This window comes from Syngnathus acus, chromosome 3 (genome assembly GCF_901709675.1).
Source record: "Syngnathus acus chromosome 3, fSynAcu1.2, whole genome shotgun sequence".
NCBI classification, from domain to species: Eukaryota; Metazoa; Chordata; class Actinopteri; order Syngnathiformes; family Syngnathidae; genus Syngnathus; species Syngnathus acus.
In genome coordinates, this window is record NC_051089.1 from 20,412,481 (window position 1) to 20,439,370 (window position 26,890).

At 42.9% G+C, this 26,890-nt stretch overlaps 1 protein-coding gene across 2 annotated transcripts; it reads right to left on the reverse strand.

The window, feature by feature from the left end:
* Positions 1-2,438: 2,438 nt before the first annotated feature.
* fah (fumarylacetoacetate hydrolase (fumarylacetoacetase)) lies at positions 2,439-26,515 on the reverse strand. 2 transcript variants are annotated; one of them, XM_037247327.1, is made up of 14 exons: positions 26,369-26,515; positions 26,082-26,192; positions 25,287-25,408; positions 23,514-23,563; positions 21,905-21,995; positions 18,526-18,623; positions 13,117-13,169; positions 12,884-12,983; positions 10,672-10,802; positions 6,679-6,754; positions 5,111-5,157; positions 4,629-4,730; positions 3,164-3,281; positions 2,439-2,847 (listed from the first exon to the last, which is right to left on the reverse strand). In XM_037247327.1, the coding sequence occupies exons 1-14, from the start codon at positions 26,447-26,449 to the stop codon at positions 2,771-2,773; spliced, it is 1,257 nt and encodes a 418-aa protein (XP_037103222.1). In that variant the 5' UTR covers positions 26,450-26,515; the 3' UTR covers positions 2,439-2,770. The 2 variants fall into 2 exon arrangements, with proteins under 2 accessions (XP_037103222.1, XP_037103223.1); XM_037247328.1 differs by having other exon boundaries at positions 26,082-26,267; positions 26,369-26,507.
* Between the last annotated feature and the right edge of the window lie 375 nt (positions 26,516-26,890).

The following is a 26,890-nucleotide window of genomic DNA, read 5'->3' on the forward strand; positions in this document are numbered from 1 at the left end:
GGACAAAAATGCGCCAATGAAAAAATGCTTAAAAAAGGCGGTTTTTGTTTTGTTTGGAATGGATTAAATTTATTTCTATTATTTGTAATGGGAAAACATGATGCGGAATTCGAACGATTCACTTCTCGAACAGCCTTCTGGAACGGATTGTACAACAAATATGTTTTTAGAACTCTTATTATAACAATTTTTTTATAAAAAGGTACAAGTGTACGCATTGCAATTGTGTGGGCACTCCTTGCCTTCTGCTGGCGTGTGGGCAAGTTTTGTGCCATAATTCCTCAATTTAGAAGTTTTATTTTGACTTTTAAATTTTCTTTTAATTTGGAAAAAAATCCGCGATGTATGAAACCGCGATAAACGAACCAAGATGTAGCGAGGGATTACTGTAATATGAAATACAACAGAGGTTGCTGGTGGTAGAGATAGATAGATAGATAGATAGATAGATAGATAGATAGATAGATAGATAGATAGATAGATAGATAGATAGATAGATAGATAGATAGATAGATAGATAGATAGATAGGTACTTTATTGCTCACCGGGGGGAAATTCAGTTGCCAGCAGTATCCACACCCAAGAGTGGGCACATGAGCGGTCAAAGAACAGATACGCAGGAGTTACATAAAATGTAAAAACATGCACAATATTATGAATTAATAGATACATAAACAGATAGACAGTATAAACATCGGTCACGACAAACAAAATAAGAGTTGTGGCAGAGACTGTCTGAAGACGAAATTAAGGAATTACTGTTTCCTTAATTCTCACAAGGATCGTGTGTCACAAAACTGATCTGGTATTATCAACTAGAGAAAGTTGGTGAAGAGTACTGTTTATCACTCATTAAGCCCAGAGGAAGTGCAACAAAGTACTAGTGGTGTGCTTTTTTGCATTTCCCCCCCCATGATTCAATGTTTTTTTCCCTTAGAATTGAGCGAATCCATCAACCTTTGCTTGTTTGAAAACTGCTACTGATTACCACTTTTTTTTCTTGGTTTCTTTTTGTTATTACTAAAACCAGAAAGTTCTTATTTGAAATGACTTAAAAGTTTTGTGCTGTGTCTGTGATCTGCTTTTTCTACAAATTTGAACAACTGAATGAAGATCTTTGTGTTGGCTATGGTTAACTCAATGTAGGAATCACTACTTAAAGGGACGATAAAGCGAGGATGGTTCATTTTTCACTAACAAACCCAGTTTATGTATTTTTTATCAGGAAAAGTTAGCATTTTTATTTGATCAATTTTGGAGAAATAATGAAACAACAAATGCCTTTAAAAACGCCCGATTTTAATGAGGAATAGGGCCACACAATGCTTAATAAATGCATTGCAGTGATACCTCATTATTTATACTCATTTTATAACATAAAACCGATCATTTATCTATTGTCCTCAAAGGTAAACAGAGCAATTTATTCAATATCAGAGAATCTGATTTTATGCATAATTTTCCTTGTGGTAAATATAAAACAAAAAACTTGAAAACCAAGAAAAGCAACCTTGTTGCCAATATGCTGCTGAAAAAAAATTCTCTATATTTTCAAATCAATCATGAAGCAAACCTCATGTCAGTTATTAACTGAATTCATAGTAGCCTATAAAAAAACGACCGTTTTTTTCCGTGTATAATGCGCAAAATGTAGCATGTTTGTTGTCAATCGCGCATCGCATTCAGCCATCCTGCCCAACACACTTAGTCAGTAAAATTCATAATTGACGACACATCGTTTGATGCGATGGTGCAATCCTTGATGGTGTGTTATTGTCAAATATTGTTTGTTTTTTTAATCTCCATCGCAAACCGGATATCATACGGAGGCCGCCATGACAGATGCGCAGAACGGATGCGCAAGACACGTCAGCTATATAAAGAGCGAGAGTTCAGTTCTCTACCTAAATGCGTATTACAGGTAATATTTTATTTCACAACACTTTGCCTTGTTCCTTTCTTCTCTGCTGTTCACTTCAAACACGCTCCATACGAACACAATGCTCTCGTATCAGACGCTTGCTCGATCACCTGCTCGTTTGCTGTCACAATGGACCCTACACAAATCCGAAACATTTCTTCGCTATCGAGTTTGCTAGCGCATGCGCAGTGATACTGACCGGCAGAATAACATCCGGTTGTTCCCAAAGATGATCTTTTTTCTGAAATAATTTTACGTTTACGGACTTAAGTAAGAGTCAAAATTTGGGTGCGTATTATACATGGGTACAGGCTTTTTTCCAGCATCGACATGCCATTTTTAGTGCGTATTATACATGGGGGCGCATTATACAGGGAAAAAACGGTATTTATTTCTAATCATATAATCATTTCATAAGCAATATAGTTGAAGTGGCCATTTAGAATGTGACAGTGATTTAAGAGAGCTTCAAATCTTATGGAAACATGAAAAAGGTAAAAAGGAAGCAAAAACACAATCAATATAAAATGGATGCTTTTATTAGTATTCCAGAAATGCCAGGCTAAAAATATCAATAATACTGATTCTGGTACGGTAGTAACACTAGACATGAGGTGAAATAATTCCTCTGTTGAATAAATATTGCAGAGGATTTCAGTAACATTGTCTATGTATGGATGGATATATCTGTCTATGGATCTCAGAGAAATTAATGAATAATTAACTGAAGCTCATATCACATCATTTGAGCAGCATGTGAATGTGTCATATTGTAAATGTGTGCATGTGTGTGGTGAATATTTATTCTCCACAAAGGAATGAGTTCTTACACACAACATTCTGTAGGTTTCAGTGTTGCAGGGCAGGGAGTATGACCCCAGTGCAGGACCCAAAGCCCACCCTGTAACCATCTCTTTCACAATGACCTAGACAGAGAAAATACATGTACGGTATGATGAAGCTGCTTCATGTTTCCCTCCAGTCATGTTCAGGTGCAATAAATGTTAAATTATTATGTCCTATACTGGATGCAGTATATGAAATGGAATCTATCCAGTGACTCAAAAATGCACTAGCTGTAATATATACATACGTGGGTGTAATTAAATGTAATTTAAAGGTTTATAGATCTTACTTTGTAGAACAGGATATAGCTGACCAAACGCAACGGTGTCTTTATTTTGACCATCTCATAGTGTATCAATTTGTTGTTTCCTAAACAGTGCGCTGATTTTTACTAACCTGTAATGGTGACTTCATCTCCATCCCGGAGGAAGGTTCTGGTTTCTCCTCCACCAAGATCAATGCTCTTGGATCCCCTCCATGATAGTTCCAGCATGGAGCCAAAACTCTCTAGATTCTTTTGGGATAGATTGTACTGATTAAATTGGTACCACAGATTTACTTCAAGAGCAGTTAATGGTATACAGTACTTATAGGACACTATCTCTTCATCCATATATACCAGTTGTTCTCATTAGGATCACGGGTGAGCTGAAGCTATTCCAGTTGGGTGAAAGGCGGAGACTACATCCTGGAGGAGTTGCGATACATAAATGATTTCTCCCCCATTTTGCCGCCAATAGTCGTCTGATGGCAACGTTTACAAAAGTGATGGACTAAGCACTAACAGAAGTGGATTACCAGTCTGTCACTGATGGAAACATACCCCAAATGTCTTGTGTGTTTGTTATGTAACAGGTTTGCTTGTGTAGACTGCATTGACAGTATTTGTACAGGAGGTGACCCCATGCACCAAAGAGAGAATCACCAATTAGGATGGCTAGAACTACACTAACAACTTATTAATGAGCTAACAGGTAAGACAGTAGCTTTGAGTACGAGAGACTAGGGATGTTCCAATAAGTGTTTTAAGATGCTTATAACGATAACGTAGATGCAGTCTAAAATTTTCAAATTTAAAGCTACAACTACTAATTTTTCTTAAATAATCAATGATTCTGTTTGATTAATAATCAGATTTTTTTTTAAAACATTTGTTAAATTTTTATCTCTTATTCAAAAACAGGACTTTGTGTCAAGTAGAAAAGTAGACAGAAAATGCACGAATTCAGCTACTATTTTGGTCTGTAACATGTCTGAAAATAGGGGGAAATGTGGCTCATTATTGTCCCAAAGTAAAAGCCGCTGATTGGTAAATGGAATGAAAATATGCATCACATGGCAAATCAGAATGGAATTTCATTTGGGTTCAAAGGGGTGGGTATGTGGGATGTTGGGTGGAAAATAAGAGTTTTTCAAGTTAACACCGGTTAAGTGTAGCTTCTCGACTGAACACTTTGGTGGCACCCACATAAACGTGAAGAAATATGACGAGTCATGTAATGGTGTTCGGTTACACTGTAAATATGTTAATAAATACTATATGAGACTGACTCTTGAGATGACTGCAGCGATCAAATGTGAATGTCAACAAGTCCAGAGAAGTCCAGAGAGAAACCACAGCGCATTCTCAAATTCTTTGCGGACATAGAAGGTTGTGAACTGCTCAGCTGAGACGGGAATCGCTGATGGTGTAGGGGTACACTTGACTGTCTTGTGTCCCGACACTGTTTATAAAACTTAAGACTTAAGGAAGGTTTAGCCTCATGGGGTCACAAACGTTCGAAATACTCCGTTACAAAGTCGACAGCTCCTATATTAAGAAAATAAAAGTAAAATTGATACTTTGTTGTCAGACACTCACAGGTCCACTAATGGTACCAGATGCCAGCAGATCTCCAGGTCTGATGTTGCAGCCATTGACTGTATGATGAGCAAGCTGTTGCTTCATTGTCCAGTACATGTACTAAAGACATAGAAGAGATGAGCATTAATGAGCATTGCCCTAGCAGTTTCATCATACTGTAAGAGGAGTGTTTATTGATTGTGGATGCAAAGCATGTATTTAGAACTCTTTTGCCTGTCTTTGATAGGAGACATGGACTACTTGTCAAATAATCAATCAGTCGTGCCTTTGTACTTGTTTATCTGACTGGCCTGTAATGCAAAGTGACGAACAGGCCATATTTAAGCAATGAGCATCAGACACTGTGTTCGCTTTCTCTGTCTCTGTCGCTCTCTCTCACACAAAACTAGTACTGTACTCATTTTATTTGGGGAAAAAACGAGCATAGTTTGTCATATGTCACATGTAACTATGTAATAGTTAAAGATGCAGCGTATTACCTTGAAGTTTGAAGTGCAGATGTTAGAAGATTTTTTCATAAGATGCCCTGAAGGAGAAAAAAAAAATATGACTAAATCATTAACAGTACCGTTCGTCCCCACGGGGGTCGCGGGCATGCTGGAGCCTATCCCAGCAGTCACCGGGCAGTAGGTGGCGGGCACCCTGAACTGGTTGCCAGCCAATTGCAGGGCACACAGAGACGAACAACTATCCGCACTCATACTTATGGGCAATTTGGAGTGCTCAATCGGCCCATCAAGCATGTTTGTGGGATGTGGGAGGAAAATGGAGTCCACCAGGAAAACCCACGCAGCCATGGGGAGAACATGCAAACTCCACACAGGGAGGGCAGGTGAAATCAAACCTTTGTGTAAAATGTAAATGAAATGAACACATTAAAAATGTCCAACCTATACTCAACTGAATACACAAAGATAAGGTATTTTATGTTCAAACTGATGAACGTTATTGTTTTTTTAAATATTTTTAAACATGTTGAATTTGATCCCTTTAACATATTCCCAAAACTGGAAACTGGCACAACAAAAAACACCAGTTTGGAACATGTTAATTGGAAACAGGTGAGTGTCATGTTGGGGTATGAAAAAAAAAAAGCCCCAACAAGCTCAGATAGTTGTTCACAACCAAAGATGGACGATTTTGACCACTTTGTGAAAAACTGTGTGCGCAATTAGTCGTGTGCTCGAGGCCTAATGAAAAAGGAGCGGCTAGATTTTTATTCGCACAAAGTTCAAAAGACATTATCTGTGTTGGGTAACGTGCACATCTCTGATGGCAGCAGTGATTCTAAAAGGTTCCTCCAGGTTTTGGACTAACATACACTGCCATCCAAGCAATGTCTTTTTCAGACATGTTCTTGCTTTTTTTCCATCAAGACAACACCTAGACGCATTCTGCAAGTTACAACAGTATAGCTTTGTAGTAAAAAAGTCTGAAACCTTGACTGGCATGCCAGCAGTCCAGATGAGTGTCCCATTGAAAACTTTTGGTGCATTATTAAACGTAACATGACAATGAAGATCTTGGACTTTTGAGCAACTGACAGCAAGCAAGAATTCCTCCAACCAAGTTTTAACAATTGCTGTCCTCATTTCACAACTGCTTATTGGGTGTTATTAAAAGGAAAGGAGATGTAGTAAAATGTAGTGTGCCTGTCCCAGCTATTTTGGAATGTGTTTCAGGCTTCAAATTCAAAACGAGTGAATATTTAACAATAAACATCTTGTCTTCAAATAACTGTACATATTTTGTTTTTATTTACATTTAGACAACATAGCTGACAACTGAGAATTGTGTTTGTTTTCTATGTAAAAGTGCTTTTCAATTCAGAGCATGTGCACCTGTGATAGAGAATTATGTGAGCAGGAAGGGTTACATAATGTTTGGTTAAGAATAGGTGGAAGCTCATGTTATAATGGGAAACCAAGTGGGTGAGAGACAGGAAGAATTGTGTAACCCATGGCGTACACACACAGCACTTGAGTCAGTGTGTGTGGGGGTTGTTAGACAAATTTACATAGTTAGAAAAAGTTCGTTTCCTCCATACCTTTTAGTGATACAAATAGATTGATGTTGAATGTGTATGCATCTTCATGTTGGAGGTAGGGGAGTGGCTGTGGATCCTGTAAGAAGAGGTCGGGGACGGGGGTGGGGCAAAGAAACTACATTTTATAACACTCATAGAAGTAGTCTATTAAATAATAAAACAAATATATAATGATGAAAACACACAATCTTCCCCAATATTAAAATTATGGCCTATGCTATATTGACCTCATCATTCTATGCAAAGGAGTCAGAAATATGCAAAAACTGAATGACATGAAGTATATTCTAGAGGTAATTAAGAAACTTAGAAGTTAATACATGTTGCCATAGGCTGAAATAAGGAATAAAGTACAATTCTAAATGGCGAAATGACTGATTCATTCATTCTTGAGGCTAGATTTACAATGCAGGTCCAAGTGCCTAATTGTAATTACCGTAATTTTTGGACTCTAAGTCGCGTTTTCTTTTCATATTTTGGGTGGGGGGGGCGACTTATACAGAGGAGTGACTTATATGTGAATTTTTTCACAAATTTTCAAAATTAAGTGAAGCCGCGATAAACGAACCGCGCAGTAGCAAGGAATTACTGTAATTTGAATTTCAAGTGACGTCAGCGCGCGGCGGTTGTTTACATAAAGGACAAAGATTCGATCACGGGATGACGAAGATGACGAAGGGCCCCACGCACTACCGGCATCATTAGCGGCTTTGTTTGTAAGTGACACGGAGGACGAAGAGTTTGAAGGATTTAATGATTTGGAGTGACACAGAAGGTTTGAAAAACTATTATGGCTTTTACGCACGCCCGGTCCTACTCTACGGGGCTCTCATTCACCTCCGTGGATGGAAGTCGGGGGCCGGCGCTCGGCCGGGTGGCTGTCCGGGGACGGTGGATGGGGCTCGGACATGGCTTTTACGCACGCCCGGTCCTACTCTACGGAGCTCTCTTTCACCTCCGTGGATGGAAGTTGGGGGCCGGCGCTCGGCCGGGTAGCTGTCCGGGGACGGTGGATGGGGCTCGGACATGGCTTTTACGCACGCCCGGTCCTATTCTATGGAGCTCTCTTCCACCACCGTGGCTGGAAGTGCCACCTCCGGGGATGGAAGTCCACGCCGCCACACGCCTGGAAGTCAACACTTCAACGGCTTGGGGCCGTGTGACGGTGAACTATTTATAGTTATTTGATATATTTTATTTCGTGTAGCAACTTGTATATGTTTTTATCGTTACAGTTCAGTAGTTGTTGGCTCGTTGAACTCTTGTTTTGTTAAATAAAGAGCCGTTTACCAAACCCACGTCTTTCCTTGTACTTTGTTAACGCTACAATATAGTTATATACTAGATCTGTGGTATAACGACGAGGCTGACGTCAGGGCGCACGCGGCGTTGTTGACAAAGGACGAGGAATTTGATCGATGGATTTAATGATTTGGAGTGACACAGATGGTTTGATAATATTATTGCTTATATAATAGTTATTTGATATATAATTTATATGTCGTCATATGGGCCTGTTGAATATTTTGAAGTGCAAGCGCCGTCAGCGGCGCGCGGCCGGCCGGCATTGTTAACATAAAGGACGATCGATAGATTTAATGAATTGGGGTGACACAGATGGTTTTATAAACGTGTCATTTATGTAATAGTTATTTGAATAACTCTGAATGTTACGTTAGGCCCGTTCTCAGCTCTTCGTTTGTGTTTATGTCACGTTAGCATACCTATCGTTTAGCCTGTTGTTGCTCGTTCATGTCTGTTCTTGGTGTTGGATTTTGTCGAATACATTTCCCCCAAAATGCGACTTATACTCCGGAGCGACTTATATATGTTATTTTCCACGTTATTGTGCATTTTATGGCTAATACGACCTATATTCCGGAGCGACTTTTAGTCCGAAAAATACGGTATAGCCTTCATTAGATTTTTTGTTACTGTTATCAGATATTTCTTACTTTTAGTACTGAGCAATATAATTCAAAATTCAGATCACTGAATCAATTGCATCCCTTCACAATAACAGTATAGCCCACAATATCAAATTTAATTAATTAAAATTAAATATGTTTAATTAACAAGAATTTAACGAATAAATCGTACCTGAATATGTGAATTATATGCAGTGGTGCCTCTACCTATGAACGTCTATACTTATGAACTTTTCTCTCAATCTTTTGCATCCCCTTATGAACCAAATTTCGACTTCCGTGAAGGCAATGATTAGTGAGTTCGGCTGTGTGTCACGACTCGTCCCCGGTTGTTTTATTATGTGTATATGTTACCATGGTTTCTGTTCGCGTCGCCCCTCCCCTCCTGTGTTACCTCACAATCAATGTAATCACAGTCACTTGCCTCTTTTTACCCGTCGTGTATTTAAGTCCTGTCTGCCCCTCACTCCCCTGTCGGATTGTTCTCGTCTCTCGTCTGTAGTCATGTCGGTTTGTCTCGTCTTTCGGTTCGGTTAGTTTCTCTCCAAGTTGGTCTGTCGGTTTCCTGTCACTCTGTCTCCGTTAAGTTATGTTAGTTTTGTTGGTTTGTTCCCCTCATCCTCCCTTCCAACGACCTTTTGCCTCAATAAACCCTGGTCCAAGCTGCATTTGGTCGCCCAGCTCTACTCATTCCGTGACAGTGTATACACATAATGCAATTTTAAAGGTATTAGAGAGGTACTTATTTAGAATTTATTTTGTAATATTTCTCGAATTTCTCTCCACTTACCACTGACGGACTGTTAAATAGCCCGTCTTAAAATATGTATATTAATATCTATAAATCGCGCGCTCTGTGAGGTACAACCTCAACCAATCATTGTGCAGGCGTTAATGATGGCAAATTTGATCAGTTAACTTGTCAATCAATCTGTTTTTTGTGTTTTATTTCCTTGTTGATATTCACGTTTTGTGATCAAATCTTTCATAATGAGAATGATTTGAGTGAATTGATTTTACAATTTTTATCCCCCCTCCCCACCATCTGTCACTTTGCTTGGGACAAAAGGAGCCTTCAGAACTGAAATTTCTTCTCAATTTCATTCAAATCAATTCACTCAAATCATTCTCGTTATGAAAGATTTGATCACAAAACGTTTCCGTCTGTACGACTGGTCTTTGAATGCACCCCGCTTCAATGGCAGAACGCGGATGAATTTAAAGACATCAAATGAGAATAATCCTTTATAAAAATTAAAATTGACTGACGCAAACGTGAGTTCTTCATGTTTTTATTGAAAACAACATAGTGCTGACGCCGTACGACATGGGTTTTTCGCTTTCCAAATAAGGGTTAGATAAATGTCTGAGCTATAATGGTGTAATTAATGATTAAAACTTGAAAGTATCTGTTTATTGTATTCGTTTATATGTTTAATAAAGACAAAGCCATCACAAAACTGTTGTAATTATTTAGATTTTGATCTAAATTAGCCTTGAATAAAGACTAAGCAGTCACATGAATTAACAGAAAAAATGGACAGCCGGACTCGGACTCAGACTCATGGTCAAGAGGACGGACTCAGACTCGGACTCGGACTCGGTGCAAAAATCCGACCGAGTCCACAGCCCTATCGTCTGTAATGCCTTTAAGCCTTTACATCATGTCACAAACAAACACGTACTGTCAGGGTGGAAGTCAGTCGCCAAGTTCCAACTTCACAGCAGTTATCTGTGATTGCCCATACAGGTCTGACCGCAGTTCCATATTAACATACTTTGTAAACCTCAAGCTCCTGCATGTACTCCAGCAAATGAGTTTCTGCTTCTGTCATGCCAAGGACTGTGTGCCTCTCACACACACACGGAATTTAAAGACAATTATAAGAGACGCTTCAAGTGGCTGCAAAGGAAGTCAGATGTTCACACTCACGATGGCGCAAACGTCTTGTTTCTACGTAAATATGCCAAGTGTGCATCTATGAAAATACCAACACTTTACGTTGCCAGCTCATTCACAGTTTGATAGCACACGAATTTATAGTGTTTGCATCTATGGTCAAACCTGAATGGGATTAGGCTCTGCAAAAGGTAACAAGGCCTCCATGGAGACCACCCAGGGTGAGATTGTTGTTCCGAAGTTCTTCCCCAAGAATGGACCCAGAGGGACATACTCCCAAGCTTGAATGTCCCGAGCTGAAAGAGATTCTATGTTCATGAACATGAGGTCTTTTGTCGCTGTACACAGACAGGCACAGGTTATTTAGTCTTTATATTCTAACTTCACTTACTAATTACTTAGACTGAGTGGAGAGGGGAACGAGATGGTGTGTCTGTTAATTTTTTGGCTTTCGTAGCAGATCATTGACGTAGAATGCATATGAGCGACGAAGGGAGGTTGTACGCCTGGACATTACAGCACCACCTACAGAATAAAATCCCACACACTCACGTGCCACCATATGCACGCACATTCTGTCTGATAAATGCTCATAAAATGCAAAATAAAAACTGGTGACGAGACGCCACTTTTGCGTCTTGTTCAGATTGTCATCATATAAACGTAGCCTCCGTACTAAAATATATAAGTTCCAGTAAACTAATGTTAAAAATATTTTGAGGTACAAAGGCTTCCTAAATTAAGGAGTAATCATACATCCATACAGGAATACATGAGAGGATGAAACAATACTATAGATTATACTATTTTAAGGGATTTTTGAGCAAAATCATCATTCTTTAGAGACTTGGAACATTATCGAATTGATGGGAGTTGACTTTACCATGTAATCTTCATCTACTATGTCTGTCTGACAAAATATGAAGGGACGGCATTTACATCTATAATGCAGGATAAAATCAAAGTACAAGTATGCTTTCAAAGTTAAATGTCTGCAAATTAACATTGCCCATTTGAACCGTCTTGCTTATACACTGTCTCTCCCCCCCTTACCCTGGCAACCTGCATTACGTTTAAAATTCAGAAATTGTGTCTTTTATTATACCTAAATAGGGGCCTTAAAATACATTAAATATTTGTCTGTTGGTAATGTTTCAAATATGCCAACACAGCTTGTATGGGCAAATGAAGGTAAAAAAAAAATGGAAAAGTGTGCACGTCCGGCTGATGTGAACAATTGTGCGAAGGTTGTGTGACAATGTATTATTTATTTTATGCTTATTTTACATAGTTGTTCAGTAAATATTAAGTTAAATGAAGTACTGGTCTATGATGCTCTCCTCCCTAACCTGCTCAAAAATCTGAATTCTTTTACATAATTGAACGTTTTTGAAAAGGTAATGCAATCATTACTTTTCTTAGTAACTAATTACATTTATGATGGTGTGATGCAATTATTAATTCAATTACTTTTCTAGAAAGATAACTAATAACTGTAACTACGGTATTTTCTGCACTATAAGGTGCACCGGATTATAAGGCACCTTCAATGAATGGCCCAGTTTAAAATGTTGTCCATATATAAGACGCACCGGATTATAAGGCGCACCTTCAATGAATGGCCCATTTTAAAACTTTGTCCATATATAAGATATATACATTTGGCCCGCGGGGCGGACTTTGGACACACCTGCTGTAGTGGCTCAATAATGGTCCATATATAAGGCGCACCTGATTATAAGGCGCACTGTCGGCTTTTGAGAAAATTGAAGGTTTTTAGGTGCGCCTTATAGTGCGGAAAATACGGTAATTACATTTTGGAAGTAATTGCGCTAACACTGGTCGTAATGATAATGAAATCCATATTAATAATTGGCCCAGCTGTAAATGGGAAGGGGTGTTGATATGACTCACTTTCATGAAGCATGGCTGCTCCCTTGCTAATTTCAAAAATAAAAAAAGAAGATGCGAAAATTCCAACATGATTATTGATCACAAAGCTATGCCCAAGGCATTTTGAGGACATTTAAATTCTAAATAATGCATGATACCCATATCTTTACCCAAGCTTCTATGGCTAAGTAATTATTATTATTATTTGTTTGATTTTTTTACGCGACAAGGCCTGAACATTTACAGTACTTCACATCTTGATGTAAAAAATGTCATATGCATAGACACACAAGGCGCATGGTAGCGCACTATTGATCCATCCATCTTTCTCCCATGCTGATCCTATTGCGGGTAATGGGGTGGAATGTTTTCACTGTTGGTTAGTGTTTATTAAATCCAACACAATTCACTTACTGCACTGGCCTCACCAATTTATTTTTGTGAATTTAATGTAGGGCAAGTGATGATGTGCAGATGTTCTTACCACTCCAATCGTTCATAAGTACCATGCCGAAGATATGTTCATGGGCTTTCTCAATGGGGAGTGGCTCCCCAAGCAAATTCCCCCCGCCAACAAAGAAAGCCTAAACAGAGAATAAAACATATGTATATTTTTAGATATTAAAAAAAATATATATTTCAATTAAATAGCTTTTTTTTTTATAGAGTTACATTTACAAATATGCATGTGATAAGATGAGAGAAAAATATAATCACCATTTCCAATTCAATGTCCAATTGCTTTGACGGACCAAACACAGGAGGTTTTGCTGCAACAAAGGAAAGTAACATTGCTGTAACTTTCATCATTTATGATCACTTGTACTGTTCTCTGTTCTGAAATATTCATAATGTGTAGAATGTACTGTGTAACAATTTATCATTTAATAATATAGTAAGACATAAAGGCTTTTTCTTTAGCTAAAATATAACATAATATGGATCTCGTTTTCCCTCGCCCGGACGCGGGTCACCGGGGCCCCCCTCTGGAGCCAGGCCTGGAGGCGGGGCTCGAAGGCGAGCGTCTGGTGGCCGGGCCTTCGCCCATGGGGCCCGGCCGGGCACAGCCCGAAAAGGAAATGTGGGTCCCCCTTCCCATGGGCTCACCACCTGTGGGAGGGGCCAAAGGGGTCGGGTGCAGTGCAAGCTGGGCGGCGGCCAAAGGCAGGGACCTTGGCGGTCTGATCCCCGGCTGCAGAAGCTGGCTCAGTGGCCTAGTGGTAGAGTGTCCGCCCTGAGACTGGAAGGTTGTGGGTTCAAACCCCGGCTGGGTCATACCAAAGACTATAAAAATGGGACCCATTGCCTCCCTGCTTGGCACTCAGCATTAAGGGTTGGAATTGGGGGGTTAGATCACCAAATGATTCCCGAGCGCGGCACCGCTGCTGCTCACTGCTCCCCTCTCCCCCAGGGGATGGATTAAAAAATCACATGGGGATGGGTTAAATGCAGAGGACAAATTTCACCACACCCAGATGTGTGTGTGACAATCATTGGGACTTTAACTTTAACTTTAACTTTAACTCTTGGGACATGGAATGTCACCTCTCTGGCTGGAAAGGAGCCCGAGCTGGTGTGCGAGGCAGAAAAGTTCCGACTAGATATAGTCGGACTTGCCTCCACGCACAGTTTGGGTTCCGGTACAAGCCCTCTCGAGAGGGGCTGGACTCTCTTCCACTCTGGAGTTGCCCACGGTGAGAGGCGTCGAGCAGGTGTGGGTATACTTATTGCCCCCCGGCTGGGCGCCTGCACATTGGGGTTCACCCCGGTGAACGAGAGGGTAGCCTCCCTCCGCCTTCGGGTGGGGGGACGGGTCCTGACTGTTGTTTGTGTCTATGCACCAAACGGCAGCTCAGAGTACCCACCCTTCTTGGAGTCCCTGGAGGAAGTGTTGGAGAGCGCTCCTTCTGGGGACTCCATCGTTCTACTGGGTGACTTCAATGCTCACGTGGGCAATGACAGTGAGACCTGGAAGGGTGTGATTGGGAGGAACGGCCCCCCCGTTCTGAACCCGAGCGGTGTTCTATTATTGGACTTCTGTGCTCGACACGGATTGTCAATAATGAACACCATGTTCAAACATAAGGGTGTCCATGTGTGCACTTGGCATCAGGACACCCTAGGCCGCAGTTCGATGATCGACTTTGTAGTCGTGTCATCGGATTTGCGGCCGCATGTTTTGGACACTCGGGCGAAGAGAGGGGCGGAGCTGTCAACTGATCACCACCTGGTGGTGGGTTGGCTCCGATGGTGGGGGAAGATGCCGGTCCGACCTGGCAGACCCAAACGCTCTGTGAGGGTCTGCTGGGAACGTCTGGCGGAATCCCCTGTCAGGAAGAGCTTCAACTCCCACCTCCGGCAGAGCTTTTCCCACGTCCCGGGGGAGGCGGGGGACATTGAGTCCGAGTGGACCTTGTTCCGCGCCTCCATTGTTGAGGCGACCGACCGGAGCTGTGGCCGTAAGGTCATTGGTGCCTGTCGTGGCGGCAATCCCCGAACCCGCTGGTGGACACCGGCGGTAAGGGATGCCGTCAAGCTGAAGAAGGAGTCCTATCGGGCCGTTTTGGCCTGCGGGACTCCGGAGGCAGCTGACAGGTACTGGATGGCCAAGTGGAACGCGGCTTCGGCGGTTGCTGAGGCAAAAACCCGGGCGTGGGAGGAGTTTGGCGAGGCCATGGAGAATGACTTCCGGACGGCTTCGAGGAAATTCTGGTCCACCATCCGGCGTCTCAGGAGGGGGAAGCAGTTGTCAAGTGGCATGGCGGTACGAGATGGTGTAAAATTAGGTATTGAATTTGGCCCAGGCACATTGGCTATCCCAAAACATGTAGTAGTTCAGAATTTCACCAGGAGATGGTGTTAAAGCTTGACATAGGGGTGACCTGATGGAAATTAACAAATCTAATAAATTAAATTGTTAGCAATTGGGAGGACACGACCTGTTCAAACACGTAGCAACGCACAATTTTGGAATAAGAGTTTGCTATGCCATAATTTTAAGATGTAACAGCTTGAGCAATATCAATATGTGTTTAAGTTGGAGGAACCCATTATTGTGTTAAGTACTATTATGTGTTGAGATTGATCTTTATTAGACAAGATATATGTGATTCATGTTGCAATGTTTTGTCCATCCTGTATTTAACATTGGTGTTCCATCCATACCTGAATGTATTAAGTTGAGAGGAGACATTAAGGGCTAAAAGTAAAAGAAAGAACGAGCAAAACAGGAAACATCTGCATCCGGTGACGGACTGTGGTCAGGCACAGTGGTTGCTGCTTGAAGCAAGGTTGCCAAGACAACCGTGGTGCACCTACGTATTACGATGAGGTAATGCCAGAAGCCTATAAATATGTTGCCCGGACACAGAGCGGGCGCGCTTCTTCCTGGTCAGGGCGATGGCCGTGACGCTGCCCGGAGTAAAAGAACGAAGATGGATTTTTCATTCTTTTTGAGATTGAACCAAAATCTACTGGATTTTGTCAAATTTTAAGCTTCGAGGAAGGCAGAGGAGACAGCCGCTCCGGGCAGAAAGGGGAAGACGCCAATTTTACTTTTTTGGCTATGCTCCTCACGGCCAGACCTTTCCTCTTTTTTAAACAGAATTCGGATTTTGGAACAAAGGAGAGCCGATCACTCGACTTGTTCAACCAAATAGGATTTTAGACCTTTAGTCTCCTCTTTTGTTCTGAGTGGGTGAGTCTTGTTATTTTGTTTTTTCGACTTGTAATTCTTTTTCTTGCTTATTCATTAAATCTCTTCTTAAGCCTTAATTCGGTATCGATTATTTCATATTAACTATGTTGAGCATGGTTTTATATGCGGTAATTACAACTTTAAAATGTCTTTATTTCCCTATCATAGTCATTCTTTAAATCCGTTCAATTCTTTTTAAAGTGAAGACAGCTTTAATCCTTAACATCAGGAATTGTCAGATCTGGTTCGGAGTAGTTATCTAGAGCTCAGCTAGGGCGAGGGCGCTCTAGTAAATTAACAAATCCTTGAGGTCTTAACAAAGACATCTAAAAATATCCGTAACATAACAAAAGCATCAAACAACCGAAGGGAGCCATCATTATGGCGCGGTCATTTCGACGACTTGCCTTGAATTGAGTTACTCGGCTCGCGCGTTGGATGACTTGAAAGGGATTGGCGTCGTAAAGAAATTAGATTGATTCCGGTAGAATTAATTTAATTCAGGTGGTTAGATACGGACGAGTCCCTTCACCCCGGCTTGTCGAACCCTTTGATGGGAAGCCAGTGGCACTTTAATAAAAAGTGCGCGTTTGACACAGTGCAACGTCAACACTGTTTAAGTGGAGATGGCGTGCTGCTGACCTCGACTCGGGACGTCGTGTGTCGGTGGGGAGGATACTTCGAAGACCTCCTCAATTCCACCTACACGCCTTCCATTGTGGAAGCAGGGCCTGGGGACTCTGAGGCGGACTCTCCAATCTCTGGGGTCGAAGTCACTGAGGTAGTTAAAAAACTCCTCGGTGGCAAGGCCCCGGGGGTGGATGAGATCCGCCCGGATTTCTTAAGGGCTCTGGATGTTGTGGGGCTGTCATGGCTGACACGTCTCTACAACATCGCGTGGACATCGGGGACAGTGCCTCTGGATTGGCAGACTGGGGTGGTGGTTCCCCTCTTTAAGAAGGGGGACCGGAGGGTGTGTTCCAATTACAGGGGAATTACACTCCTCAGCCTCCCTGGTAAGGTCTCTTCAGGGGTGCTGGAGAGGAGGTTACGTCGGGAGGTCGGACCTCGGATTCAGGAGGAACAGTGTGGCTTTCGTCCTGGCCGTGGAACAGTGGACCAGCTCTTTACCCTCAGCAGGATCCTCGAGGGTGCATGGGAGTTCGCCCAACCAGTCCACATGTGTTTTGTGGACTTTGAGAAGGCGTTCGACCGTGTCCCTCGGGAGGTTCTGTGGGGGGTGCTGCGGGAGTACGGGGTACCGAGCCAACTGATAAGGGCGGTTCGGTCCCTGTATCACCGATGCCAGAGTTTGGTCCGCATTTCCGGCAGTAAGTCGGATTCGTCCCCAGTGAGGGTTGGACTCCGCCAAGGCCGCCCTTTGTCACCGATTCTGTTCATAATTTTTATGGACAGAATTTCTAGGCGCAGCCGAGGCGTTGAGGGTGTCCGGTTTGGGGACCTCAGCATCGCGTCTCTGCTTTTTGCAGACGACGTGGTGCTGTTGGCTTCTTCAGGCCGTGATCTCCAGCTCTCACTGGAGCGGTTCGCAGCCGAGTGTGAAGCGGTCGGGATGAGGGTCAGCACCTCCAAATCCGAGTCCATGGTCCTCGATCGGAAAAGGGTGGAATGCCCTCTCCGGATCGGGGATGAGATCCTGCCCCAAGTGGAGGAGTTTAAGTATCTTGAGGTCTTGTTCACGAGTGAGGGGAGGATAGAGCGCGAGATCGACAGGCGGATCGGTGCAGCGTCGGCAGTAATGCGGACTCTGTACCGGTCCGTCGTGGTAAAGAGAGAGCTGAGCCAAAAGGCAAAGCTCTCAATTTACCGGTCGATTTACGCTCCTACCCTCACCTATGGTCACGAGCTATGGGTCGTGACCGAAAGAACGAGATCCCGGATACAAGCGGCCGAAATGAGTTTTCTCCACAGGATGTCCGGGCTCTCCCTTAGAGATAGGGTGAGAAGTTCGGTCATCCGGGAGAGACTCGGAGTAGAGTCGCTACTCCTCCACGTTGAGAGGAGCCAGATGAGGTGGCTCGGGCATCTCATCAGGATGCCTCCTGGACGCCTCCCTGGGGAGGTGTTCCGGGCATGTCCCACCGGTAGGAGACCCCGGGGACGACCCAGGACGCGCTGGAGAGACTATGTCTCTCAGCTGGCCTGGGAACGCCTTGGGATCCCCCGGGATGAGCTAGATGAAGTGGCTGGGGAGAGGGAAGTCTGGGAGTCCCTCCTGAAGCTGCTGCCCCCGCGACCCGACCCCGGATAAGCGGAAGAAGATGGATGGATGGATGGATGGATGGATAAAATATAACATTTATACTCATATTGTTGGAACTTTTTATGCATGCGCTTCATTTACTGGTACGTTTGGTCAACAATAATCAGCATAGTCCAAACTTAGAGTTGTGCCATTGTGAACTTACTCTGGTCGGGTCTCATCTGGCCCAACGGCCGACGAATGGGCGTACCAGAAACAACCACAGATGATGCTCTACCATGATATCCCACAGGAAGTCTTAACCTGCACAAGATAAAGTGCCAATTAACAAAGACAATAAAAAATACGAATCAAATTGTTTTAACTGTTTTTTAGGTACCATAATTATCTGAGGGACATTGCTTCTGAAATACAGAATATGAAGAACGCAATAGTACAGGTTTTATTTTTATTTGGTGGAAAATTGAAGCAAGACAAAAGTAATTACTGTTTTTTCCATGTATAATGCGCAAAATTTAACTTATTTATTGTCCTAAAATCTTGGGTGCGTATTATACATGGGTACAACAATTTTTGAAGAAAATCTCCCTCGAAATAAAACTTGAAATCACCTTTCTTCTTGTTTGTTGTCAATCGCGCATCGCATTCAGCCATCCTGCCCAACACAGTCAGTAAAATTCATAATTGACGACACATCGTTTGATGCGATGGTCCAATCCTTGATGGTGTGTTATTGTCAAATATTGTTTGTTTTTTAATCTCCATCGCAAACCGGATATCATACGGAGGCCGCCATTACAGATGCGCAGAACGGATGCGCAAGACACGTCAGCTATATAAAGAGCGAGACTTCAGTTCTCTACCTAAATGCGTATTACAGGTAATATTTTATTTCACAACACTTTGCCTTGTTCCTTTCCTCTCTGCTGTTCACTTCAAACACGCTCCATACGAACACAATGCTCTCGTATCAGACGCTTGCTCGATCACCTGCTCGTTTGCTGTCACAATGTACCCTACACAAATCCGAAACATTTGTTGCGGCTCCGAGTCACGACGAGGGGCAGGTTTTGGTTTCCAAGGGTGTTTTTATTCCTCTTCAACTTCTCTCCCATACAGAGCCGCCTTTTTCACATGGCCGCACGTCACTTTCCTCTGTACCTACCTCTGCAACTGGCTACTAGACTTCCTCAGTCAGAGACCTCAGGTGGTACGTGTTGGCGACAAGATCTCCGCCAGCATCACGCTGAGCACGGGGGCCCTCCAAGGCTGCGTGCTCAGTCCGCTGCTCTTCACCCTGCTGACGCATGACTGCGCTGCAATCTACAGCACCAACCGCATGGTGAAATTTGCTGACGACACGACTCTGGTGGGTCTCATCACCAAGGGCGACAAGACTCTATACAGGTTGGAGGTTGACCTTCTGGCCACGTGGTGCAAGGACAACAACCTCCTGCTGAACGTCAACAAGACCAAGGAGATTGTTGTTGACTTCCGGAAGGGTCACGCCCAACACCTGCCGCTGACCATCGACGGTGCTGTGGTGGAGAGAGTGAGCGGCACCAGGTTCCTGGGGGTGCACATCAGTGAGGATCTCTCCTGGTCCACCAACACCGCATCACTGGCGAAGAAGGCCCAGCGCCGCCTGTACTTACTGCGGAAGCTCAGGCGAGCGTGTGCTCCTCCGGCCGTCATGACTACATTTTACCGTGGCACAATTGAGAGCGTCCTCTCCAGTTGTATTGCTGTTTGGGGTGGTAGCTGCACTGACTACAACATGAAGGCCCTCCAGCGCATAGTGAACACGGCTGGTAAGATTATTGGTGCTTCACTCCCCTCCTTGAAGGACATTTACACCTCCCATCTCACCCGCAAGGCGACCACGATTGTGAGTGATGTGAGTCACCCCGCTCACTCTTTGTTCGATCTTCTGCCCTCTGGGAAGAGGTACAGGAGCCTGCGCTCTCGCACCACCAGACTCACCAACAGCTTCATACTCCAGGCTGTTAGGATCCTGAACTCTCTCCCCCCTTCTGCGTAGCGTCCTGTACTTTTGCGCTATATTCTGACTGTCTGCTGTATGCACACTTGCTCCGTTTTGCTCCTCTTATTCATTGTGTTATTTGTTTATTTATTATTTATTCATCGCTCTTATTATTCATTGTTTGTGCCTTCTTGTTTTTATTTTGTGTTGTTTGCTTGTATGTATGTATGTCGTGTACTATGTCTTGTCACCGTGGGATAGTGGAAACGTAATTTCGTTTTCTTTGTGTGTCTTGACATGTGGAGAGATTGACAATAAAGCTGACTTTGACTTTTCATTTTAACCTAACTGATCGCGGTGGTGCCTTTCTGGGCAGTCGGAGAAATCAACGCCAACAAAAAAAATACATCCAGCCTAGTTAAGAAATCACCAGAAAGATCACCATGACAATTGTGAACACACAGAAAGATAATAAATAACTGGAACATCACTCAAATATTGGTGATCCCGTTGAGAGTCTCACATATTTCTTCGCTATCGAGTTTGCTACCGCATGCGCAGTGATACTGACCGGCAGAATAACATCCGGTTGTTCCCAAAGATGATCTTTTTTCTGAAATAATTTTACGTTTACGGACTTAAGTAGGAGTCAAAATTTGGGTGCGTATTATACTTGGGTACAGGCTTTTTTCCAGCACCGACATGCCATTTTTACGGCGCGTATTATACCTGGGGCGCATTATACATGGAAAAAACTGTACTATGCGAAACTCCAACTTATCAAAATTGTATTAGTTGGGCTACAACTTTTCCTCTCTAAAATAATCTGGATGATTTGAGGCTTCCAATTTTTTGGAAAGAGAGACTCAAGCCAGCTTCTTTCGTGAAGCAACAATGTCTGGCCTCTCAGGCTTGGGCTGTTTATAAAAGGAGAACTCAGCCTTGTCATACACATAGTGTACAACAGTACTCTTGTATAACTACATAATCTCCAACCCAAATTCAACTGAAAGAGGTGACAAAATCACCATGAGGATATCGCGCAGGGGTGGGCAATTCCGGTCCTCGAGGGCCGGTGTCCTGCATGTTTTATAGGTCTCCTTGCTGCAACACACCTGATTCAAATGATCAGGATAGTTATCCAGCTTCTGCAGACCTTGCTAATTATCTGACCATTTGAATCAGGTGTGTTGCAACAGGGTGACATAGAAAACATGCAGGACACCGGCCCTCGAGGACCGGAATTGCCCACCCCTGATATAGCGGATGAGAATACTATTTTGCCTATCATCTTCTAGGCAGTGCAGTGTCTAACCCAACAAAGCAAGATGACTTGGCATTCCTACAACAAAGACCTGGAAATAAATTATGTTTGTGCTTCGAGGCAGAGGTGGCCAGAGGTCACGCTTATGCTGCTGTGCTGGAATGCCCTTGTACTAATATAATATGAGCATCACCTTCATCAATAAAATGAACGTTGAACTGTGACTGTTCACATCATAACGCCAAGAGCGCGGGGCAGTTGGTCTCACACAGTCCTCTCTCTCCAAGAGCACTTGCCTGCAGATGGTGTACCATTCAAGTATTAATGTTAGTTTACCAGTTTGGCATTAGGGCGTTTTCCTTCCCTCGAAACATAGTGCCAACATTAGTTGCATGATCCCTGGATGAATAAAAGTCAGTGTAATCACCTGTAAATAAACAAATACATTTCAAACAATGACCCAAAGTCAAATAAATCACCTGTAAAATGTACTTGGTGAGTAATATGCTATGAAATGTAATATTTAAAAGCAAGCTAAGTGGCCTAGTGGTAGAGTGTCCGCCCTGAGACTGGAAGGTTGTGGGTTCAAACCCCGGCCGGGTCATACCAAAGACTATAAAAATGGGACCCATTGCCTCCCTGCTTGGCACTCAGCATTAAGGGTTGGAATTGGGGGGTTAGATCACCAACTGATTCCCGAGCGCGGCACCGCTGCTGCTCACTGCTCCCCTCTCCCCCAGGGGATGGATTAAAATCACACGGGGATGGGTTAAATGCAGAGGACAAATTTCACCACACCCAGGTGTGTGTGTGACGATCATTGGGACTTTAATCTTAAAAAAGCAAGAACTATCTGTTTGAATTCAACTAGCATAACCCTGAATTGATTAGTACAGTACATACTGTACATTCCTGGTACATTATAAGGAGACACTTCCACCTAGAGCTAAGAAGTGTTACTGCATGAGCCTTTCAGAAAATCCTTGATCAGCCAACAGCCCTGCCCTGTTACTTTGGCATCTCTGTCATTATACTGCATTTGTCACGTTTGACTCAGGGTCTGATCCTTTGGCTCATAAGATCTTAGATTTCTACGCTTAATAACCTTTTGCTATCTATTTTATAATATTCTCCTTCAATCTCATCAACAGCTATTTGGATTATAAACTTACATAGAAACAATCAAATTCAAATTTATGTTTGGAATTCTTTATTCTTTGTGTAAATTGACCAAATAAAATCTGATACACTGCATCAGGAGACACTGGAATTGTTTACCAGCTCAGTGGCCTAGTGGTAGAGCAGGGGTCTCAAACTCCAGTCCTCGGGGGCCGCATTCCTACATGTTTTCCAAGTTTCCCTCGTTAAACACACCTGATTCAATTATCAGGCTCCTGCAGAACGTGAGGATGAACTGATCATTTGAATCAGGTGTGTTTAACGAGGGAAACTTGGAAAACATGTAGGAATGCGGCCCCCGAGGACTGGAGTTTGAGACCCCTGTGGTAGAGTGTCCGCCCTGAGACTGGAAGGTTGTGGGGTCAAACCCCGGCCGGGTCATACCAAAGACTATAAGAATGGAACCCATTGCCTCCCTGCTTGGCACTCAGCATTAAGGGTTGGAATTGGGGGATTAGATCACCAAATGATTCCCAAGCGTGGCACCGCTGCTGCTCACTGCTCCCCTCTCCCCCAGGGGATGGATCAAAATCACACGGGGATGGGTTAAATGCAGAGGACAAGTTTCACCACACCCAGATGTGTGTGTGACGATCATTGGGACTTTAACTTTAACTTTAAATAATGAGAATGTCTCATTTTATCTTTTCCTTGTTTAATTTCAAATCGATCTGTATTGGAGTAATTCACACAGATAAATTTGTATTTGTCCAAATAGAATATTTTTATGTCTGTGATGATGTTGTGCATTTGTGTGTCAACCTACCGATATCTGCGGGAAGATGCATTATGGCTGCGCTCTGTGGGACAAAAGCTCTGCAACACCAAAAGAAAAACACGTTAGATGAAAACAAGAGTGCAATACATTAAGCAACAACAAAGTAATTACACGTTTGAAGACAAAAAACAAACAAATAAATTAATGTTAAGAGATAATACTTGAAGCTTCTCTTTGTATAAACTACTGTGCCAGAGGAGGAAAGACAGAATGGGAGGAGACCCAAATGTAGCAGATTAAGCAGCCACACGTGTGGTCAGGAAAACTCCCAAACATAAAACCCAGTGGAAATTGTTGCTAATTAGAGTATTAAAAGACCAAACACATTAAAAAATAAAAGGAATAAAAACAGGGAAGCCAACCACAGGGAACTTAAAGTATGATACAGACCTGACAAGGACAGTAAAACAGGAGGTTAAATGCAAAAAAATGCAGAAGACGAGGTGAAGGGAAAAGCTGATGTTGAAGAAAAGCAAATTAACAAGCATAAGACAGTCGTAAATATAAACTAAACAAGTAGTTCCCTGAATCTAAATCAAGTCAACCTTAAAATCAGCATGATCCAAGACACAGTGTTTTGTTTTGTCGGTTAATGTGGGTTTGTCCGACAGTTTTGTGTGTTCGTCTCGTCGTACCGGGTTGTGCTACAAGTGCGGCGGGCTGGTTCTGCTCGACATCGGCGAAAGCGAGTTTTGTGGCGATCTGGACTTTGAAGCGGGGACATTAAAGGCGCTCGGTCTGCTCCGTCCTGGAGCGTCGCCGGACTCGCCTGCTATTCCTCCCCCGGTTGGGCGTCCGGGCCAGGCAGGTGGCCAACCCAGCTCGCCCGGCCGTGCCTTCCATTCTTCTGGCGAACGTTCGATCGCTGGACATCAACATGCCTGCTGAGTTCTACGGACCGGACAGTGCGTAACTGCTGTGCATCTGGAGCGGATGGCGTGCTATCGGGCGGACCGGGCCATTGTACGAGGGGGAACATCGCGAGGAGGTGGGCTGTGCGTCTACATCCGTGACGAATGGTGCCGGGACTCTGTTGTGGAATGCTAGCACTGCTCGCCACTGGCGAAGTTTGTGATCTCCAGGCTGTTGGGGTCCTGAACTCTCTCCCCCGTTGTTTTACTTGTATGTTAATCGTGTACTGTGTCTCGTCACCGTGGGATAGGGGAAACGAAATTTCGGTTTCTTTGTGTGTCTTAGCATGAAGGAATTGACAATAAAGCTGACTCTGACTCTGACATTGATGCTTTTTCCCATTTGATAACAGTTTATTAAAATAAAGCTAAAGAAACTACTAACTGGTCATATAAGAACATGAGTGACTCACAGTGAGTTACGGTAAGAAGAGAAGTCCAGGTAATAAAACTTGCTGGTGCTCATCATCGAACCTACCTTTTCTCAACATCAGCTCCGAAAGAGGACTACAGTTAATGTTATACGTAGCTAATCAATGTATTGTGATTCTGGCAGCTGTGATTTCATAAGATGTCTGGCTTCATATTAATCATAATACACATTTTGAAGGTATGTGACACTTTTCTTAAATTGTCCATACGGTACTTGCTTGATGGACATGCTAACTTGTTTAGGCACTGTCAAGCATGGTGCTGATTTTACTCCTCTTAATGCCTTGAAGAATAATCGTGCTATCATGTGATCATGTTAAAAAAAAAACTTGTGTGACTTCACTCATAACATGACCAGAATACAAACATACAAAACAGTAACTTGGTGAAAATGATGAACTATACTTTAGAGACTCACCTACTGCGTAGAGTCCAGTCGTCTCTGAGAGTGCTCTCATTGGCTGAGAGCAAAAACTGCAAAGTACTTCTGGTCTCCTTCCATGCTTCATATCCCAGACCCATTAAAGCATTTAGTGTAGGCTGGAATATAGGACACAAGATCATATGCATAGAAAAACCCAACATTGTGGATAAGCATGTAACGATTTGACAAGCAGTATGTGTAAAATGGATTGCTGTCACAGTGTATAATAAATATTTGCTAAAATATGGCTAGCACCAATTATGTGATGGAACCCATTCCAGGGTTTTAGAATGTCTGAAAGACGTCAGTGGTAATTATATTGTTTCCAATATTGGTTTTGAAAAAAAGTTTGTCATACCACTGTTAAATTAGCAAAAGTAAAATAGTAATACTGTTTAATTTTGGGGCAGCACAGTGGGGCACTGGTTAGCACGTCCGCCTCACAATGCAGAGGTGGTGGGTTTGATTCCGGCTCCGGCCTTCCTGTGGTGTTTGCCTGCGTGGGTTTTCTCAGGGTACTCCAGTTTCCTCCCACACCCCAAGAACATGGTTGGCCGATTGACAACTCCAAATCGTCCGTAGGTGTGAGTGTGAATGGTTGTTCGTCTTTGCGTGCCCTGCAATTGGCTGGCAACCTGTTCAGGATGTCCCCCACCTATTGCCTGAAGTCAACTGGGATAGGCTCTAGCACGCCTGCGACCCTCGTGATGGATGGATGTTTAATTTTGTCAATCCTAGAGCCTTATTGAGGAAAATACTGTACAATGCTTCACTGTGTAAAGAAAATACCTGTTGGAAGACATCCTGATGTTTGGCCATCACAGGTCCTTGAAACAGTGAGAGTATCACACTCAGGTCCAGTATCTGGTCTCCAATGGCGACCCCAATGCGACGTTTGGGCTGAGGAAATACAACTTTTCAAATGATCTCTGTGATTCCTTCAGGGTTTATTCTTACATTTACTTTAGCATGCTTCTGTAACAAAAAGTACTCAGGCAAAAAATAAATGATTGCGTTAAAAGCTACACTTTTCTTGTTCTATGCAAATTCAGAGAACAAAAACCAAAATTACTTACATGATCTAATGTGGAGAATACACCATATGGTAGGTTGTGGAAAGAGAAATCACATGCCGGATCTACTTTTATAAAAGACATTTTCTCTCCAGAGGTAGTGTTCAAAGTTCAACCTCGTTGAGTTACTGACTGCGCAGGCAGCATCTGTGAACGTTTATAAGTGTTGCAGCCTTTGTACGGGTTCGCCTGCTGTAGCACATCCAATCACAAAAAGCCGGTCGGATCCACCCTAACTTTGGCCCTCAGAAGCTAATTTAAACCAGTTTGGGGAATGACTAAGCACTTTTACCTCCTTCACGTGAAAATAGTTATATATGTGAAATATATATAAGAAAACGTCCGCAAGAACGATTTCACATTATTTGCTCGACAGTGAAAAATTTATTATTTGGGTTGAAAAAGATACAGGCTGTTTCATGTTTAGTTCTGAGTTTCCAAACGCGTTTGATTTTAATGATAGAGGCAGATGAAAAAAAATGAAAGCTAAAGATAAATTGCAATAATCCTGAATTGTAATAGTCA